This window comes from Pipistrellus kuhlii, unplaced genomic scaffold (assembly GCF_014108245.1).
Source record: "Pipistrellus kuhlii isolate mPipKuh1 unplaced genomic scaffold, mPipKuh1.p scaffold_m20_p_192, whole genome shotgun sequence".
In the NCBI taxonomy this organism is placed as follows: domain Eukaryota; kingdom Metazoa; phylum Chordata; class Mammalia; order Chiroptera; family Vespertilionidae; genus Pipistrellus; species Pipistrellus kuhlii.
In genome coordinates, this window is record NW_023425507.1 from 3,020 (window position 1) to 22,426 (window position 19,407).

The 19,407-nt window shown below is 66.4% G+C and overlaps 1 protein-coding gene across 1 annotated transcript; it reads left to right on the plus strand.

Annotated features, from left to right (window-relative positions):
* Positions 1–5,395: 5,395 nt before the first annotated feature.
* TNNI1 (troponin I1, slow skeletal type) lies at positions 5,396–16,236 on the plus strand. The gene is made up of 8 exons (XM_036443612.2): positions 5,396–5,430; positions 8,001–8,039; positions 10,242–10,287; positions 11,861–11,992; positions 12,559–12,648; positions 13,896–14,072; positions 15,568–15,677; positions 15,927–16,236. Exons 2-7 carry the CDS (start codon positions 8,029–8,031, stop codon positions 15,673–15,675), a joined length of 564 nt encoding a protein of 187 aa, XP_036299505.1. The 5' UTR covers positions 5,396–5,430; positions 8,001–8,028; the 3' UTR covers positions 15,676–15,677; positions 15,927–16,236.
* Positions 16,237–19,407: the final 3,171 nt, after the last annotated feature.

The following is a 19,407-nucleotide window of genomic DNA, read 5'->3' on the forward strand; positions in this document are numbered from 1 at the left end:
GAGGCCCAGAACCAGGGGCTGGCACAGACAGGACGCCCTGGGGCCGGAGAGACACAAAGGCGGTGTCTGGAGGCCTCCCTGGAGGAGGTGGCTCCCAGCAGTGCCCGGGGCAATGGGTGGGATGGAGGGGGAGGCACCTTCTCTCTGTGGAGACCTGCAGGGTCCAGGGTGCAGACGCGGAGCCCGGGGTGGGCTGGGAGAGGGCAGCCAGGCGGGTGGGTGCCGGGTGGAGGCTTGGCCAAGCTGGGAGCCGGCAGGGGAGACCTGGGTGGGGCCCGGGAGGGCCCGGGGAGGCGGGATGGGGAGAGAACCAGCCGGGTTCCCAGCCTCGCTGGCGGGTCACGTGCTGTGCTCCTAGGGTGGGGTCCACCCGGGTGCTGGCTCACTCTCACCCTCAGCCCTGCCCGCCCGGGTCCAGCCCCAAACCCCGCCTGCTGGTTATGGGTTTGTGGACAGGCAGCCTGGGCTGCAGGGACCTGCGGAGACCCGGCCCCAGGCCCTTGGGAGTGCGGAGGGCTCAGTGTGCAGCCAGGGGACCTGGGAGCCAGGGGGCCGCCCCCCGCCCCCCCCAGCCCGGATTGGGGGGAAGGGCTCCCATGGGCGGGTGGGGTGAGGGCCCGTAGCTTCAGGCTCCGGGAGGCAACAGGTTTGGGCAGCGCAGAGGGTGTGGGAGGAAGGCAGAGGGTGCGGTGGGGTGGGGTGGGGTGGCTCTGAAGGCGGGGGTGTGAGAAACGCACCAGCTGAAGGCCAGGCCGCCCCAGCCCTGAGCCTGCCTGCCCTCCCCTGGCCCTGCGAGCTGCCACTCACCCGCCCTGGCCCCGCCCACCCCTCCATGGCCACGCCCACGCCTCATGGCCCCGCCCAGACCCCTCCTGGCCCCGCCCAGGCCTCCCCAGACCCTGCCCAGGCTCCTTATGGCCCCGCCCAGGCCCCTCCTGGCCCCGCCCAGACCCCCTCCTGGCCCCGCCCAGGCCTCCCCAGACCCCGCCCAGGCTCCTTCTGGCCCCGCCCAGGCCCCCTCCTTCAGGTGCTAGCGCCAGGTGTACCAGCTAAAAATGCGGATACCGGTTAGTAATTCGGATTGACCATTTACCGGTTAATAATGGGAATTTTGCCATCAAAGAAAACACGACAAATTCAAGAGAAACATCAAGCATGCTTTGCTCAAAGCAACGTCCATCGCTAGCTACGCATTTCCCCCATCTTTCAGGGAATTTGCGGGTACCGTCCCAATAGAACTTTTCTTGTTTTGAGACAGACCAATCTGAGACCCCATTTCCCACTCCTTCGTACGTGTTGAGGGGCTGCTCAGACAGTGCGTGCGCCGTCGACCGGACAAGGGGCCGCCTGAAGGGGCGAGGGCTGGTGCACAGGGCGGGTGGGTTCACACTTCCAGGCAAGGTCTTTTCCCGCGTCTTTGGCTGGTTTGGAAGTGTGTGATGGTGCGTCATCATGAAGCAAGATTACTTTGCTGTGTCTGCTGGCCATTCTGGTGATTTCACGATCAAAACGTGGTTCAAATGGATTATTTGTTGGTAGCAATCAGTATTAATGGTTTCACCTGGTCTGAGAAGCTCATAATGCGCCACACCTTCCCGATCCCGCCTGACGCAGAGCACTGTCTTCTTTCCCAAGCGATTGGGCCTGGCAGTCCATGTTGATGGTTGACCTGGATCAACCCGTGATTCTGTGCGTTTGGGATTCTCAGAATAAATCCACTTTCATCGCCAGGCACAATTCGGTGCCAAAAAGACTTTCCTTGGTGCCGTTGAAGCACCATTTTACTGATGACTTTTTGGTTTTCCATTTGTCCTTCCTTCAGTGGATGTGGCACCCATTTTCCTTCCTTTAAAATCCTTCCCGTTGCTTGTAGACGATCAGGAATTGTTTGCTGAGCAACGTTGAATCTCTCTGCAAGTTGTTTTTGAGTTTGACACGCATCTTCATCCAGTAATGCTGGTCACGGTTGGTCTTCAAACCTTTGTGGTGGACCTGGGTGCTCTTTGCATCGAAACATCCCTTTTAAAGCATTTAGACCAGCGCTCGCACGTATCTTGAGAAGGAGCGTGTTTACTATAAGCTTCCCGAAGTATAACTTTTTCTCCAAAATAAAGTAATGAACTAAAACTTCCTGAAAATGCTCTTTTTTTTTTGGCACGAAATTCGACATTTATTTTAAGTGTAAAAATATCTATGATGTTAACCCCCTCTAGCAAATTTTACGTTTTGAAGCTTGTTGTCAATACAACAAAACAGCATACACATCAAATCACATATCTATCAACATACATGTGACTCCGTTGATTGAGAGGAAAAAAAAATCTGCAGTATTCACCGGCACACCTGGTACCGCCTGTTTATGAAGCCAAACCACTTAAAACTAAGCTGTACAGAGAGTCAGCAATGCAGAGCATGGCTTACTGTTTAAAAATATATATATGTATATTTTATTGATTTCAGAGAGGAAGGGAGAGGGGGAGAGAGAGGGAGAAATCCATGATGAGAGAGAATCACGGACCGGCTGCCTCCTGCAGGCCCCACACCGGGACGGAGCCCGCAACCCGGACCTGTGCCCTGACCCGGGATCGAACCCTGACCTCCTGGTTCCTAGGTTGAGGCTCAACCACTGAGCCACGCCGGCCGGGTCTCAGCTCAGCTGAGCTCACAGCAGCTGCTCAGCCCGGACCTGCACCTGGGTTCCCGGGGGGAAATGGAAACAGGCTGGGGAAGATCTCGGATCCGGGGCTCCTGGTGGGTGGGGACCCCAGTGTCTCTGTGCCACAGGCGTTTGGGGTCTGCGTTCCCTCTGCTCTGCCTGGCCGGGCTCAGCAATCAGCCCAGGAATCCTGGCCCCGGAGAGGGTGGGGCTGCAGTGGGGGTGACGGAGCAGGTGGGGGCTGTGGCTGGCTGTCACGGAGGCTGGGCCGGGCAGCGGGGGGCGGGCGGGTGGTGGGAGAGGCCCCAGAAGGCCTGGTCACTGGCTAATTCGGGCTCCTGGCTCCCCAGACTATGCCTGGCAGCTGGGCGGACAGGTGCGGGGAGGGGGGGAGGGGGGGACGAGGGCCTCTGTCCACACCCACGGCCTCATGGGGCCTAGCTCCCCCGGCCAGACACTCCCTACCTGCCCCATGGCTCCCCACGTCCGGGAGGGACTCCAGCCCCACACAGCCCCTGCAGAGGCCCAGGGGGCGATCACCCCGAGACCCTCAGAGGCTGGGACTCCCCGAGACTCCCCGAGCAGACGGCCTGCTGGGCGCACACATGCACCCCGTGGTTTGGGGGCTTTGACCCCCTCCCTATTGTCCTGTATCAGTCAGCCTGCTCTCTCCATCCTCCCTTTTCTTAAAAAAATATTTTATTGATTTTTTACAGCACATGTGTCAAACACAAGGCCCGCGGGCCAAATCCGTCCCGCCAGGCCTTGCCATGTGGCCCGCACCGTGCTGTCCATCACTGCACTCCGCTGCGTTTCCATCACAATGACAGTTTATGACTGTTCAGTAAACCATTTGGCCCGTGATTTAGGCTGGATTTTAGATTTTGGCCCCTTCTCTGATTGAGTTCGACACCCCTATTTTACAGAGAGGAAGGGAGAAGGATAGAGAGCTAGAAACGTCGAAGAGAGAGAAACACCCATCAGCCGCCTCCTGCACGCCCCCTACTGGGGATGCGTCCGCAACCAAGGTCCAAGCCCTTGACCGGAATCGAACCCGGGACCCTTCCGTCTGCAGGCCGACGCTCTATCCACTGAGCCACACCGGCTTCGGCTCCATCGTTCCTTCTCAAAGAGCCCGGTGGGCGTGGCTCAGTGGTTCAGCATCAACTTGTGAACCAGGAGGTTCAGGGTTCGATTCCCGGTCGGGGCACAGGCCCGGGCTGCAGGCTCGATCCCCGGGGTGGGACGTGCCCCCGCCCCCCATCCCTTCTCTGACCCCAGCTGCTCCCTGGCTGTGCCTTCGTGTTCCATCCCTGTGCCCAGTGGCCCCCGCTCTGCCCCCGTGACGTCTGGCCCCTGTCCTCGCCCCGGCTGCCTCCCAGAACCACAAGGTCACTCGCTGGCCCCAGGGGGACGGCCCAGAGAGCGGGCGGGACGTCACCCCCAGGGGGGCGAGAGGGGTGCCCCTTCTTAGGACACCTGTCCTGGGCTCTCCCCGCCCCCCAACAGGGAGCGCCCCCTCCTCCTGCTGCCTGCCAGGCCTCTCCCCACCTCCGAGGGGCCAGCGCCCGCTGCCCGGCCCCGCCCGGCCCGGCCGACAATAATAGCCTGGGATTAACATAGCGGGCATTGTCTTTCTCTGACCGTGGGCTGGGGACCGGCCACCCTAAAAATACCCCCGGACAGGTGCAGACCTGTGGGCGCAGGCCGGGGACACAGGGGCGCGGGAGGGGGCGGGGGAGACCGGCTCCCTGAGGGGGTCCAGGCCCCGGGGGAGCCTCCATTCCCGGAGGCCCCCCTGGAGGGGGCGCCGGGGGCTGCAGACCCTCAGGCTCCCCCGGCCACGCCCGCTCCGCCCAGACACTGGCCTGGTCGGCCTGCACGCCTCCTGCGCCGCCGGGGCCCCCAAAAGACGTGGGCTCGGGGCCTGACGCCCACGTTTCCTGTTCCCTGTGAGAGATGGAGGGGCGCCCGACCGGCCACGGTGGCCCAGGGGTTCAGCGTGGGCCCCCGGACCCGGGGTTCAGGGGAGGGAGGGTGTGCAGGAGGCGGCCGGTCCCCGGTTCGCTCTCATCGCGGATGCTTCGCTCTCTCCCCCTCTCCCTTCCTCTCTGGCATCCACGAAAAGAAAAAACATGCTGAAACCGGTGTGGCTCGGTGGACAGAGCGTGGGCTTACGGACTGGGGATCCCGGGTTCGATTGTGGTCGGGGGCATGCGCCTCGGTGGCGGGCACGTCCCCAGTGGGGGGCGTGCAGGAGGCAGCTGCTGGATGTTTCTCTCTCACCGGTGTTTCTAACGCTCTCTCCCTCTTCCTTCCTCCTGTGAAAAATCAGTGAAATATATTTTTAAGAAAAGGAAAGAGAGTCCCGGCTCCAGCCCTGTGCCCCACGGGGTCCCATCCCTGCTCCCCCCTCCGCGGCCTGTCCATTCTCTCCCCTCTGACTCCGGCTCCCTGGGTGGTTCTGGGGTTCCTGGGTGGGGGGGACCTCTGTGTGCACAGAGTGTGAGTGCCCTCTGAACCCCCAACCCCCCCACATACACACACACACAGCTGCAAGCCCAGGGCCTGCTGTGTGCAGCGTGCATGTGTGTGTGTGTGTGTCTCCCCCGGGAGGTGTTGGGGGGAGGGGGCGGCGAGAGGGGGAGGGGCCGGGCCTGGTCTATTTTTACCGGCCAGTTGCTGAGGGCCGGCCACTTCATAGCCTCCCTCCGTGCCGCCCCCTCAGTCTGCCTCCGACTCCGGGACAGACAGACTGACGGACGCTGACCCAGGTGAGCGTCCGGCCGGTTCTGGCCAGATCCAGGCCAAGCCCAGACCCAGAACCCGGGCTGAGGGGGAGGGCGGGGCGGCCGGGGGACAGAGGCTGGGAGAGGGAAGAAGGGGTTCCTCGATGGGGCAGCTGTTGGGGAGCCGCCGGGGTCCCCCCACATCCCCCCTCGCCCATGGAGGCTTTCTACAAGGCGAACCCCCGAACCCAGGGCGCAGCCGTGCTCTGCCTGCTCAGGGGCCCCCAGCAGTGCCCGGAGGGCGGGGCACCGTGGGGAGGGGGCACTGGGGATCAGGGGCAGGAGGGGGCTGGGCTGCGGGGGGAGCTGGGGGGAGCTGGGTGGGCAGTGGACGGAGAAGGAGGGGGGCTGAGCGGGACTCGGGGAGCCTGGGAGACTGGACCCCGAGCCCCCGGCCTCCTTGTCTGTCTCGGGGGACAGGCTTCGCCCCCGTGCCCGAGGAGGCAGGAGCAGAGCGGGCGAGGGCGGAGTGCCAGGCCTGGGCACCGCTGAGGAGGGGGAGGCGGCGCCCGCACTGAGGGCTGAAGCTGGAGCCTGTGCTCGGGCTCCGTCTCTGGGTCCCCGTTGGGGGGGGGCGGCTCTGTCTGCCTCGGGGGCTCCAGGCAGCACCTCCCGCCAGGGTTTGGAGACAGTTTTAAAAAAAAAAATTTTTTTATCGGTCCCAGAGGGGGAGGGAGAGATAGAAACATCCCTGAGGAGAGAGAACCAGGGAGCGGCCGCCTCCCGCCCGCCCCACCCTGGGGATGGAGCCCGCAGCCCGGGCCTGTGCCCTGACCGGGCATCGAACCCTGGCCTCCTGGCTCCCAGGGGGACGCTCACCACTGAGCCACGCGGCCGGGCACGTTCTGAGGTGGGGCTCCTCGTGCAGAGTTGGGGGCTGGCCCCTCGGCCACGGGGTGCAGTGCCAGCTCAGGGCCCTGCAGGGAGGGAGGACCTGACGCCCTTGAACCGGCGCCAAGGACAGGGGTGGGAACGGGAGAAAGATCAGGGACCTGACGAGAGATGTGTGTTCCTGGTCCTCGCCCTGCACACCCACTCACACACTCACACACGCACACTCACACCCACTCACACTCACACCCACTCACACTCACACTCACACCCACTCACACTCACACTCACACCCACTCACACTCACACACTCACACACACTCACACTCACACACACACCCACTCACACTCACACACTCACACACTCACACCCACTCACACTCACACTCACACCCACTCACACCCACTCACACCCACTCACACCCACACCCACTCACACTCACACCCACTCACACTCACACTCACACCCACTCACACCCACTCACACTCACACACACTCACACTCACTCACACCACACACCCACTCACACTCACACTCACACCCACTCACACCCTCACACCCACTCACACCACACTCACACTCACACCCACTCAACACTCACACTCCACATCACAACCACACCACTCACACACACTCCACTCACACTCCACACCACTCAAACCCACTCACACACACACTCAACACCAACATCCACTCACACACACTCAACACACAACACTGCACACACATAAACACCATCACACGTCACGACTCACGACTCAACACTCTCAGTCCGACATTCTCCTCCCTCCCGCTCCCTGCGGGTCGCTGGCGGGTGGGAGGGGCCGGGAGGGGGACACAGGAATGCGCCCGCCCCTTCCCATCCTCCGCTATCTGCCTCCGGCCTCCTTATCGCCCGCCTGTCAGGGGTCCCGTCTGCTGGGAACGGCAGCCCAGGCCTGGCCTCCGTCAGCGGGCGCGGCCCCTCGGCGCTGACAGGGGCTCCGGGGGCCGGCCGAGCGCAGCCACACGCCCACCTGGGGTGGGGGAGACGGAGGAGGAGGCTGGGCTGGGCCGGGGCCTGGGCCTGGGCACTGGGGGGAGGGGGGTATGCTGGGCTGGGCCGGGGCCTGGGCCTGGGCGTTGGGGGGGAGGGGGTATGCTGGGCCGGGCGGGGGGCCTGGGCCTGGGCACTGGGGGGAGGGGGGTATGCTGGGCCCAGGGACGGGTGTGCCTGCCCCGGCTGGTGTTTCCTCCTGGACTCTCAGTCTCTGGGGGGACACGGGGGAGGCGGGCAGGCAGGGCAGAGGGAACCCGGAAAGCAGGCAGCTGGCGGCAGCATCCGGTGCCAGCCAAGCATCCCGGGAACGCAGGCCAGGGTGACAGCTGTGACTCGGGGTCACCCCCCCCCTCCGATCCCCCAGGCTGCACCCCATCCCCCCGCAGAGCAGAGGCAGGGCTGGGGCCAGAGGGGTCCCATGGGAGACTCGGGGGAGGTGGCCCCGCCCCGGGCAGGGTGCAGGGTTCGAGCAGACCCCCCCCCGGCACGCCCCCTGATGGGACCCACGGGGCCCTCGTGGCTCGCAGGGCGGTCGATGCTCAGCCTCTGAGCCGAGCCGTCCCACCTGGACCCAGCGGGACCCACGCTGCCCGGTCTCTCCTTCCCGCTGTCTGCCCCGCCCCCCGCGCCCCCGGGGCTGGGGACGGAGCTGTGCCCGCCCTCACCCAGGCTCTCTGCCCCCAGGTGCTGCCCGCCACCTCCGCCCGCAGCCATGCCGGAAGTGTGAGTACCCCCCGTGTGCATGTGCGTGTGTGCGCGCGTGTGTATGCATGTGTGTATGCACATGTGTGTATGTGAGTACGCATGTATGTGTGTATGTGTGTACATGTGAGCACGCGTGTGTATGTGTGCATGTGTGTATGTATGTGCGTGTATGCGTGTGTACGTGAGCACGTGTGTGCGTGTGTGTATGTATGTGTGCATGCACATGTGTGTATGTGAGTACGCATGTGCATGTGTGCATGTATGTGTGTACATGTGTGTATGTGAGTACGCATGTGTATGTGTGTATTGTGTATGTATGTGCGTGCATACGCGTGTACGTGAGCACGTGTGTGCGCGCGCACGTGCGTATGCGTGTGTGCATGCATGTGTGCATGCATGCATGTATGCGTGTGTATGTGAGTACGTGTATATGTGTGTGCACGTGTGTGTATGCGTGTGTGTGTGTGTGTGCAGGGAGGGGTGTGGGGGGCAGGTCCCTCTGGGGCAAAACCAGCCCTGGAGTGGGGTTCCACCAGTCCCCCGCCCCCAGCAGCTCCTCGGAGGCTGGTCCTCAAACAGGAGCGGCCCTGAGTGTCGGGTCCCGGTGGCCCCAGACCTCCTGGGTCTGAGCGGAGCCCACAGCCCGGGTGGCCCGTTCTGGAGTCGGGGCGTCCGCCAGGCCCTGACTCAATGCCTCTCAGGGCAGGACCCCACGTCCCGCGTCCCTGACTCCCCCCTTCGCCCCCACAACCGGGGACCCCCCAGCGCCTCCCGGATCCCAGAGGCCGCGGGATCCTGGTCTGTCCTGCTGGGACCCTCCACCGGCCCCGGGTCACCACCCCTCCCCGCCCACACCCTGCCCCCCCCCCCGGTGCTGTGGCCTCGAGAATAACCTCTTGTCCCGTTCTCCCTCCTCCTCCTCCTCCTCCCTCCTCCTCCTCCTCCTCTCCTCCTCCTTCCTCCTCCTCCTCCTCCTCCTCCTCCTCCTCCTCCTCCTCCTCCTCCTCCTCCTCCTCCTCCTCCTCCTCTCCTCCTCCTCATCCTCCTCCTCCGCCTCCTCCCTCCTCCTCCTCCTCCTCCACCTCCTCCTCCTCCCTCCTCTTTCCTCCTCCTCCTCCTCCTCCCTCCTCTTTCCCCCTCCTCCTCCTCCCCCTCCCTCCTCCCCCCTCCCTCCCCCTCCTCCCCCTCCTCCCCCTCCCCTCCTCCTCCTCCTCCTTCTCCTCCTCCTCCTCCTCCCTCCTCCTCCTCCTCCTCCTTCTCCTCCTCCTCCTCCTCCTCCTCCTCCTCCGTCCTCTGCCTCCTCCGTCCTCCGCCTTCTCCTCGTCCTCACCGTCCGGATGCCCGCAGTGAGGTGAGTGAGTTTTTTTTTAAAGATTTTTATTGATGTCAGAGAGGAAGGGAGAAGGAGAGAGAAAGAAACATCCCTGATGAGAGAGAACCACGGACCGGCTGCCTCCCGCACGCCCCCCACTGGGGATGGAGCCCACACCCCGGGCCTGTGCACTGAGCGGGACTCGAACCCTGACCTCCTGGCTCACAGGTCGACGCTCAAACACTGAGCCAGGCAGGCCGGGCCACCATCCTGATTTGTCTGTAATCACCCTGGACTGGGGGGGGGGGTCCTCAGCACCCCCCACCTGCAGGGGAGGGGGCGGGCCCCCAGGGCCTCCAGGAAGTGAGGGCTCCCTGCCGCCCTCCCTGGATCTGAGGATTCTGGCAAACCCCCTCGGGGAGCTCAGGAGGGGCCCGAGCGACCGTGACCCTGGCCGCCCCCCCCCCCCCCCCGGCCGGGCCTCGATCCTCGATCTTCGACTCTGCAACTCCGCCTCACTCATCTCTCCCCTCCTCACCCCGTCCCTCCCCTCCTCCCCCTGTCCCTCCCCTCCTCCCCCGTCCCTCCCCTCCTCCCCCCGTTCCCTCCCCTCCTCCCCCCCGTCCTCCCCCCCTCCCCCCGTCCCTCCCCTCCTCCCCCGTCCTACCTCCCCCCGTCCCTCCCCTCCTCCCCCCGTCCCTCCCCTCCTCCCCTGTCCCTCCCCTCCTCCCCCGTCCCTCCCCTCCTCCCCCGTCCCTCCCCTCCTCCCCTGTCCCTCCCCTCCTCCCCCCGTCCCTCCCCTCCTCCCCTGTCTCTCCCCTCCTCCCCCCATCCCTCCCCTCCTCCCCCCCGTCCCTCCCCTCCTCCCCTGTCTCTCCCCTCCTCCCCTGTCCCTCCCCTCCTCACCCCCAGAGGAAATCCAAGATCACCGCCTCCCGCAAGCTCATGCTGAAGGTGAGCCGGGGGGGGGGGGCCTGACCTCCTGGCTCCTAGGTCGCGCTCAGCCCCGGAGCCAGGCGGTGGGCGGGCGGGGCTCGTTCTGACACAAGCCTCCCTCTCTCTGGAGCTTCGGGCGAACAGGGAGGAAGTGGAGGGGCCTGGGTGCGGGGTCACCCTCCCGCAGAGGGACGGCCAGCGCCCGCCCGCCACATGCCTCCCACACGCCTCCCACACGCCCCCACACGCCTCCCACACGCCCGCCACACGCCCGCCACACGCCCCCACACGCCTCCCACATGCCCCCACACGCCCCCCACACGCCTCCCACACACCTCCCACATGCCTCCCACACACCCCCCCATGCCCGCCCACACGTCCGCCCACACACCTCCCACACGCCTCCCACACGCCTCCCACATGCCTCCCACACGCCCGCCCACACGTCCGCTCACGCTGTCCAGGGCGTGAGGACACAGAGCCCCCAGGGCCCTCGGAGGCCAGAGCCGGCCGACCTGCGGTATCCCTCCCTCAGGCCCGACGCTGGTGGGAGCTGGAGGGCCCGGCCCACCCGTGTCCCCCATGTCCCCCCGTGTCTCCCCGTGTCTCCCCGTGTCTCCCCCGTGTCCCCCTGCTCACCGGGCTGTCCCGCCAGAGCCTGATGCTGGCCAAGGCCAAGGAGTGCTGGGACCAGGAGCTGGAGGGCCCGGTCTCCCCATGTCTCCCCATGTCTCCCCGTGTCCCCCCGTGTCCCCCCGTGTCTCCCCGTGTCCCCCGTGTCCCCCCGTGTCCCTCCGTGTCTCCCGTGTCCCCCCGTGTCCCCCGTGTCCCCCGCTCACCGGGCTGTCCCGCCAGAGCCTGATGCTGGCCAAGGCCAAGGAGTGCTGGGACCAGGAGCTGGAGGGCCCGGCCCCTGTGTCCCCCCGTGTCCCCCCGTGTCCCCCCGTGTCTCCCCGTGTCCCCCCGTGTCTCCCCGTGTCTCCCCGTGTCCCCCCGTGTCTCCCCGTGTCCCCCCGTGTCTCCCCGTGTCTCCCCGTGTCTCCCCGTGTCCTCCGTGTCCCCCCGTGTCCCCCCGTGTCCCCCCGTGTCCCCCCGTGTCCCCCCGTGTCTCCCCGTGTCCCCCGTGTCCCCCCGTGTCCCTCCGTGTCTCCCCGTGTCCCCCCGTGTCCCCCGTGTCCCCCCGCTCACCGGGCTGTCCCGCCAGAGCCTGATGCTGGCCAAGGCCAAGGAGGGCTGGGACCAGGAGCTGGAGGGCCCGGCCCCTGTGTCTCCCCGTGTCTCCCCGTGTCCTCCGTGTCCCCCCGTGTCTCCCCGTGTCCCCCCGTGTCTCCCCGTGTCTCCCCGTGTCTCCCCGTGTCCCCCCGTGTCTCCCCGTGTCCCCCCGTGTCCCCCGTGTCCCCCCGTGTCTCCCCGTGTCCCCCCGTGTCTCCCCGTGTCCCCCCGTGTCCCCCCGTGTCCCCCCGTGTCCCCCCGTGTCCCTCCGTGTCTCCCCGTGTCCCCCGTGTCCCCCGTGTCCCCCCGTGTCCCTCCGTGTCTCCCCGTGTCCCCCGTGTCTCCCCGTGTCCCCCTGCTCACCGGGCTGTCCCGCCAGAGCCTGATGCTGGCCAAGGCCAAGGAGTGCTGGGACCAGGAGCTGGAGGAGCGGGAGGCCGAGAAGTCACGCTACCTGGCCGAGCGCATCCCCACGCTGCAGACGCGCGGCCTGTCCCTCAGCGCCCTGCAGGTGAGCCCGGGGACGGGGGGACCCGGGGGGGACGGGGGGACCCCGAGGAGGGGGACGGGGGGACCCGGGGAGGGGGACGGGGGGACCCCGGGGAGGGGGACGGGGGGACCCCGGGGAGGGGGACGGGGGGACCCGGGGGGGACGGGGGGACCCCGAGGAGGGGGACGGGGGGACCCGGGGAGGGGGACGGGGGGACCCCGGGGAGGGGGACGGGGGGACCCGGGGGGGACGGGAGGGGGGACCCCGGGGAGGGGGACGGGGGGGGCGGGGGGGACCCCGGGGAGGGGGACGGGGGGACCCCGGGGAGGGGGACGGGGGGACCCCGGGGAGGGGGACGGGGGGGACCCCGGGAGGGGGACAGGGGGGGACGCCACGAACGGGGGGCCCGGGGCCGGCCTGACAGGGCCCCCCCGCTCTGTGACGGGGAACGGCTCGCCCCTCATCCATCGTCAGAGCCCGGGGGGTGCTGGGTGAGGCCCAGGGCACAGCGAGGGGGCGGGGGGGGCCCGGGGCTGGGGGGCAGCGGGGGGAGCCCCCTCCCACCCGCTCCCTCCCCCGCCCCCCAGGACCTGTGCCGGGACCTGCAGGCCAAGGTGGAGGTGGTGGACGAGGAGAGATACGACATCGAGGCCAAATGCCTCCACAACACCAGGGAGGTGAGCGGAGGGAGGGCCGGGCGCAGGTCTGGGGGGGCAGGGGCGCCGCTGGGCAGGGGCTGGAGGCGGCCGCTCCGGGGGGCCCTCTGGGGCCCCCTCCCCGCTCTGGCCCCGCAGGCTGGCGAGGGCGGACACCACAGACATAGAGGGCACCCGGGGCCGCCCTCTGACTGCACACAGACTCCCTGCCTTTGAGAGCGGCTTCCAGGGGCCTGCGATCCTCCCCCAGCCCCCCTCCCAGCCCTTCCCCATCCGGGGGTGAAGTCAGGGCTGCTGCCTGCGCCGCACAGAGGAAGACTCTGCGGTTCAGAGTGGCCCCCGTCACACCCTCCGGGCCTCAGGGCTCCCTCGACCGGCCGGCCGGACAGCATCTGCTCGGGGCAGGGAAGGGCCGGCTCTGGTGCTGGTTCAACTGGTTCGGCCGAAACCAGTGCGGCTCAGCGGATAGCGCGTCGGCCTGCGGACTGGAGGGTCCCGGGTTCGATTCCGGTCAAGGGCATGGACCTTGGTTGCAGGCACATCCCCGGTGGGGGGTGAGCAGGAGGCAGCTGGTCCATGGTTCTCTCTCATCGATGTTTCTAACTATCCCTCTGCCTTCCTCTTTATAAAAAATCAATAAAATATTAAAAAAAAAAAAAGTGGAGGAGGGGCCGGGGCGGGGGCCCCCAGAGATGGCACCAAGCACTGTCCTCAGGGTCAGGACCTGGGGCTGATGCCTCCGCTGGGAGTGCGTGCGGCTGGGGCTCGGTGGGGAGGGACAGTTAGGTGCCATCCCGGGCCATCGAGGCAGGAGACCGGGGCTCTGTCCCTCCCTGACCCGTCCGTTCGTCGATGGACAAACGCACGAGGCTCTTTTATTAAAAAAAATGTTTTTAAATATATTCTTTATTGATTTTTTTACAGAGAGGAGGAAGAGAGAGGGAGAGAGAGCTAGAAACATCGATGAGAGAGAATCATCCATCAGCCGCCTCCTGCACGCCCCCCACCGGGGATGTGCCCGCCACCAAGGTGCATGCCCTTGACCGGAATCGAACCCGGGACCCTTCCGTCCGCAGGCCGACGCTCTGCCCACTGAGCCGCACCGGCTTTGGCCTGCGGGAGGCTCTGAAGAGAGCGGGGTGGGCTGCGTGTCCTGCCGGCTCCGGAGAGGCTGGGGGGCAGCGGCTCCGGCTGGGACCCCGGGAAGGGGCCGTGGGGACCCCGGGCCCCCCGCCCGCCCAGTGAGACCCCCCCCCCGCCCCCCGCAGATCAAGGACCTGAGGCTGAAGGTGCTGGACCTGCGCGGCAAGTTCAAGCGGCCGCCGCTCAGACGCGTGCGGGTCTCGGCCGACGCCATGCTGCGGGCCCTGCTGGGCTCCAAGCACAAGGTGTCCATGGACCTGCGCGCCAACCTCAAGTCCGTGAAGAAGGAGGACACGGAGAAGGTGAGCCCGCCCCGGCCGGCCCCGCGCTCCGGGGGGCGCTCCAGAGCCGCCCCGGACAGCGGCCGGCAGACTCACCCGTCCACACGGCTGGACACCAGCAGCACAGCCACGGACGTGTCTCTGGAGAGCCACGCTTTTATTTTTATTTATTTTATATATATATTATATATTATATATATTATATTATATATAGTCTGTATATTATATGATATATATATATTTTATTGATTTTTCACAGAGAGGAAGGGAGAGGGATAGAGAGCTAGAAACATCGATGAGAGAGAAACATCAACCAGCTGCCTCCTGCACGCTCCCCACTGGGGATGTGCCCGCAACCAAGGCGCATGCCCTTGACCAGGCATCGAACCCGGGACCCTTCAGTCCTCAGGCTGACGCTCTATCCACTGAGCCAAACTGGTTTCAGCTGGGGAGCTCAATTATTATTATTATTATTATTATTATTTTTTAAATCTATTTTATTGATTTTTTTTTTTTTTTACAGAGAGGAAGGGAGAGGGATAGAGAGTTAGAAACATCAACGAGAGAGAAACATCCATCAGCTGCCTCTTGCACACCCCCCACTGGGGATGTGCCCACAACCAAGGCACATGCCCTGGACAGGAATAGAACCCGGGACCCTTCCGTCCGCAGGCCGACGCTCTATCCACTGAGCCGCACCGGTTTCAGCTGGGGAGCTCAATTTTTAAACACAAACGTCTTCTGACGCCACGTCTTCCACACAGACGCGCCCGGGACCTGGTGTTTTGCGGAAGAGCCGCCCTCCAGGGGCCTGAGAGCCGCCTGTGGCTCGAGAGCCGCGGTTTGCCGACCGCAGTCCTGGGAGGCCAGGGAGAAGGTCTTAGAAGGTTTCGGGAGAGAGGAGATGTGGTCCCTAGCCCCAGGGCGGGGCGTGCAGGAGGCCGCAGATCGATGACGTTTCTCTCTCGTCGACGTTTCTCTCTCTCCCTCCCTCTCTCTTTACAAAATCATCAAAAACATTAAAAAAAAAAAATAAAAAAGGAATGAAACAGCAGAGGGCGCGGAGGTCAGGTGACAGGGGCCGCTGCCCTCTGTCTCGGAGGCAGAGACGGCCGGCCACAGAGCACAGGGTTCCGGGTGGGTCAGGCCTCTCCCTCCGCTGGCGCCCGAGGTCACGGCGTCCGCCCGTGGCCAGAGCTGAGCGGGTCGGTAAGAAACGTGGAGGAGAGCCTGGCCCGTGGCCGTGGCCGTGGCCCCCGTGGCCGTGGCCCCCGTGGCCCGTGGCCCGTGGCCGTGGCCCGTGGCCGTGGCCCGTGGTTGTGGCCCCCATGGCCCGTGGCCCCCGAGGTTCACGGGGAGCCAGGTGGAGCAGGCGGAAGGCTTCTTGGTGGAGGTGGCCTCTGGGTGCTGAGCGGGATGGGAGGGCGGCTCTGGGCCCGTGACACCCCAGTCCCCAGTGGAGGCAGCTTGGAGTAGCGTGCGTGGCGGGCGAGGCTGATGGGGGGGTCCCCCGCAGGAGCGGCCGGTGGAGGTGGGCGACTGGCGGAAGAATGTGGAGGCCATGTCGGGGATGGAGGGCCGGAAGAAGATGTTCGACGCGGCCAAGTCGCCGACCTCCCAGTAGAGGTGCCGAGCCCCTTCCCTCCCGCCTCCCCCTTCCATCCCCCGGGCCCCTTCCCTCCTCCTCCTGCCCTCCCCCGGGGCCCTTCCCTCCCCCCCTTCCCTCCCCCTCCTGCCCTCCCCCGGGGGCCCCTTCCAGCCCCTGGGGGCAATGATGTGGCCCAGGGGGCGCTGGGGGGAGAGGTCCCATCCCAGGAGTCGGGGTGACCCGCACAGAGGCCACTGGATGGACGGCCGCCGCCTCTGTCCCCACAGGCTACTCGCTGCGCTGGCTCCGGACGCCTGCACCCCCCCCCTGCCTGTCCCTGCACCCCCCTGCCTGTCCCTGCACCCCCCTGCCTGTCCCTGCACACCCCCTGCCTGTCCCTGCACCACCCACCCCTCTGCCCCCTCCCTCTCCACCAGAGTGCCGTCCACGGAACTGGGATCAGCAGACACAGAGGAGAACGCCAGTCTGAAGACCCCCCCTCAGCCTGGGGGACCCTCCCCTCGCCCCCCACCACTCCCTCTCGGCTGCTCTGACCTGCCGTGGCCCCCCTCCCCCCATTAAAATCAGTGTCGCCAGCATCTGGGGGGCTCTGTGAACGGGGGGCTGGGGGGCTCCTGTCTTCAGCTCCATCAGGACGAGGGCGAAGGAAGCTGAGATCCACTCCCCCTCCCCCGGGGCCCCTCTGCCCAGGCCCAGTGGCCTCACACAGCACCCCCACATCTCCCAACCACAGTCCCCCCGGCCCCCGGACTCCAGCCACCAGAGGCGCCTCTGCCTTCCGGACCCCTCGGCCTGGCCCGCAGCCCCTTCCTCTGCACCCCTGTACCCCCCCCCCTCCCCGTGCAGCGGGGGTTCCCCCTGTTCTGGGCTTGGGGGGCGTTGGGGGTGGCAGTTCCGCACCTGGCCACCAGGTGGCGCATCCACACCTCCCTCCTGGGCTCCCTCACTTCTCCCACGGGGCCGGCTCCATGGGCATCCACCTTCTCCCCGTTACCCCCAAACCCCTCCGGGTTAGGGCCTGTCCTCCGGGTCAGGACCCCCCCCCCCCATCTGGACCCAAAGCCCCGTGAGGATGCCAGCCCGCAGGGCTGGATGGGGGCCTGGGCAGCGTCCCCCGCCCCGGCTCTCAGCACCTGCGCTCGGCCGGCTGAGGGGAGCCACAAGGAGGTGTCTGGTCCCCATTACGGGGGTGTGGGGGGCTGGCTTTCTGACCCAGCAGAGGAGGGCCCCCCTTCGACCCCCCCGCCCGCCCGTCCCCGTCCTGCCCTCTGCCCCCTGCCCCCTGCCCCGGCGAATTGTCTGCCATAAACGCCAGCAGCCAGGGCAAAGGGCAGCGCCAGCTCTTCCCAGGGCAGGGTCTGGCGCCCGGATGTGTGGGGGGGAGATGGGGGCAGAAGGGGCGTGGCGTCCCCCGGTTCCTGCTACCACAGCTCAGTGGGCCCTGGCCCGTGTGGCTCAGTGGGTGGAGTGTGGCGGGCCTGGGGACAGAAGGGTCCCGGGTTCGATTCCAGTCAAGAGCACGCACCTTGGTTGCAGGCTTGACCCCCCCCAGCCCCCGTCGGGGGACGCAGGGGAGGCAACCTCCCCAGTTTCTCTCCCATCGAGGTTTCCCTCTCTCGTGTCTCCCCTGCCCTCTCTGCTCTCTCTCTAAACGCCAGTGGAAAACTACCCCCATGAGGACACGCCAGACACACAAACACTCAGCGGGCACCAATGCAGGCGCAATTCCTACCTTACCTGTCCCGCCTGCCCCGTGCCACCCGCCCACCCACCCACGCACCCCTGGGCGTTCCCTCCGAGCCACGGAGGAGCCGGGCGGGGCCCCGGGCCCAGGCAGCCCTCTCCCCTGCCCCCCGGCTCTCCCCGCCGGCCGGGGTCCCCAGCCCCGCCTCCTGCTTTCTGGGCACCAAGTCCCAGAGCCAAATCTCAGCGCTGCCCCCCTCGCCCCGTCACCCGGGGATGGGGGCCCCCGCCACGGATTGGGGCGCCCGCCCTGCCCTACAAAATGGGAGACCGCCCGGCCTGACTCAAAACAAACACCCGGTGCAGAGCCCGTGGGCGCAGGGGGTGTGGCTGGCGGCCCACGCCCAGGGCCCGGGCCGTTTCGGGAATGCCACCGTGCCTCCTGCTTCCCCGCGGGGCCAGCCCAGCCGGCTCCCGTGGCCCCTGCGTGGACCACGGGGCGTCCACGGCAAAGCCAGGCACAGAGCGGCCGGGAGCAGCCGGCGCCGGGCCTGGTGCCCCCGCCACGGCCCTGCCTGCAAGCGGCAGCCCCCCTCACACTGCCCCATCCTCAGCCGGGGGAGCCAGGTGTGAGCACCGTCCGTCTGGCCCCGTCTCCCAGTGTCCGCCCCCCTCCTGCCCCCCGCCCAGGGCGGCCGGGGCTAAAGTGCCGGACGGGGAGGGAGCCGGTTAAACATTAGCCCCAGTGGCCCCCCGCGCAGCCTGTCGGACTCCCCGCAGACTCCGGCTGGACAGCGGGGGGCGGGGCAGCTTCGCTCCGGGTGGGTGAGCAGCTGCCGAGCCCAGCCGGGCGGCCGGGACCCGGGTGGACAGACGGACGGCAGCCTCTCCAGGCCCAGCCGGGCTCTCCCGCCGGCCCCGGCCCCGCAGCCGGCTGACGGATGTGAGGGCCAGGCCCTGGCTCCCACACCGCCCTCCTGAGCCGGCCTGGGGTCCCCTGGGCCTGGGCCGAGCGGCGGGTCCAGCGCTGCAGGCAAGGCCGGCTGGTCCAGAGGGACAGCGGCTCCTGGAGGTCACAGACCCAGCCCGGCCCGGCTGCTGCAGCTCCGGGGCGGAGCGCCGACCAAGGAGCCAGGAGGTCAGGGTTCGATTCCCCGTCAGGGCACACGCCCGGGGTGCGGGCTCCATCCCCCATAGGGGGTGTGCAGGAGGCAGCCGGTCCATGATGCTCTCTCATCACGGATGTTCCTCTCACTCTCCCTCCCCCTTCCTCTCTGATGTCAGTAATATATGTATATATATATATATACCCCAACACAATCGCAGCCAAAACCGGTGTGGCTCAGTGGATAGAGCGCCGGCCTGCGGACTGAAGGGTCCCGGGTTCGGTTCTGGTCAAGGGCCTGGACCTTGATTGCAGGCACATCCCCAGGTGGAGGCGTGCAGGAGGCAGCTGATGGGTGTTTCTCTCTCATCGATGTTTCTCGCTCTCTCCCTCTCCCTCCCTCTCTGTAAAACATCAATAAAATATATTTAAGAAAAAAAAAACAACAACAACAAAAACCAAAAGACAAGGTCCCAGACCCAAACCGGGACAAAGATGCAGGCCCCGGAGGCACTGGGTGTGGGCGGAGCTCGGTCCCAGCCAGAGGCCGAGGCCCGGGGCCGGGGCCGGGGCCGGGGCTGGGGCAGGTCCTGGCCCAGCCCTGACACTCCCCCCTCCACTCCCCCCCGGCTCTGTGCTCCGGGTTCCGGGGAGAAGTTGGGCCTCACCTGGGGGCCAGGGCAGGTGTTCCCAGCTGGGAGCCCCGGGAGGTGTGAGTGTGTGTGTGTGTGTGTGTGTGTGAGTGTGTGTGTGAGTGTGTGTGTGTGTGTGTGTGTGTGTGTGTGAGTGTGTGGTGTGTGTGTGTGAGTGTGTGTGTGTGAGTGTGTGTGTGAGTGTGTGTGTGTGTGTGTGTGAGTGTGTGTGGGTGTGTGCCTCTGTGTGTGTGTGTGAGTGTGTGTATCTGTGTGAATGTGTGTGTGTGTGTGCATGGGTCTGTCTGTGTGTGGGGGGAGGGCTCC

Excerpts from the sequence above, each read along its gene's own strand:
- TNNI1 (XM_036443612.2), top strand. Across the intron at positions 11,993-12,558 it reads TGTCCCTCAGCGCCCTGCAG|GACCTGTGCCGGGACCTGCA; the intron begins GTGAGCCCGGGG and ends CCCGCCCCCCAG. Across the intron at positions 14,073-15,567 it reads AGAAGGAGGACACGGAGAAG|GAGCGGCCGGTGGAGGTGGG; the intron begins GTGAGCCCGCCC and ends GGTCCCCCGCAG.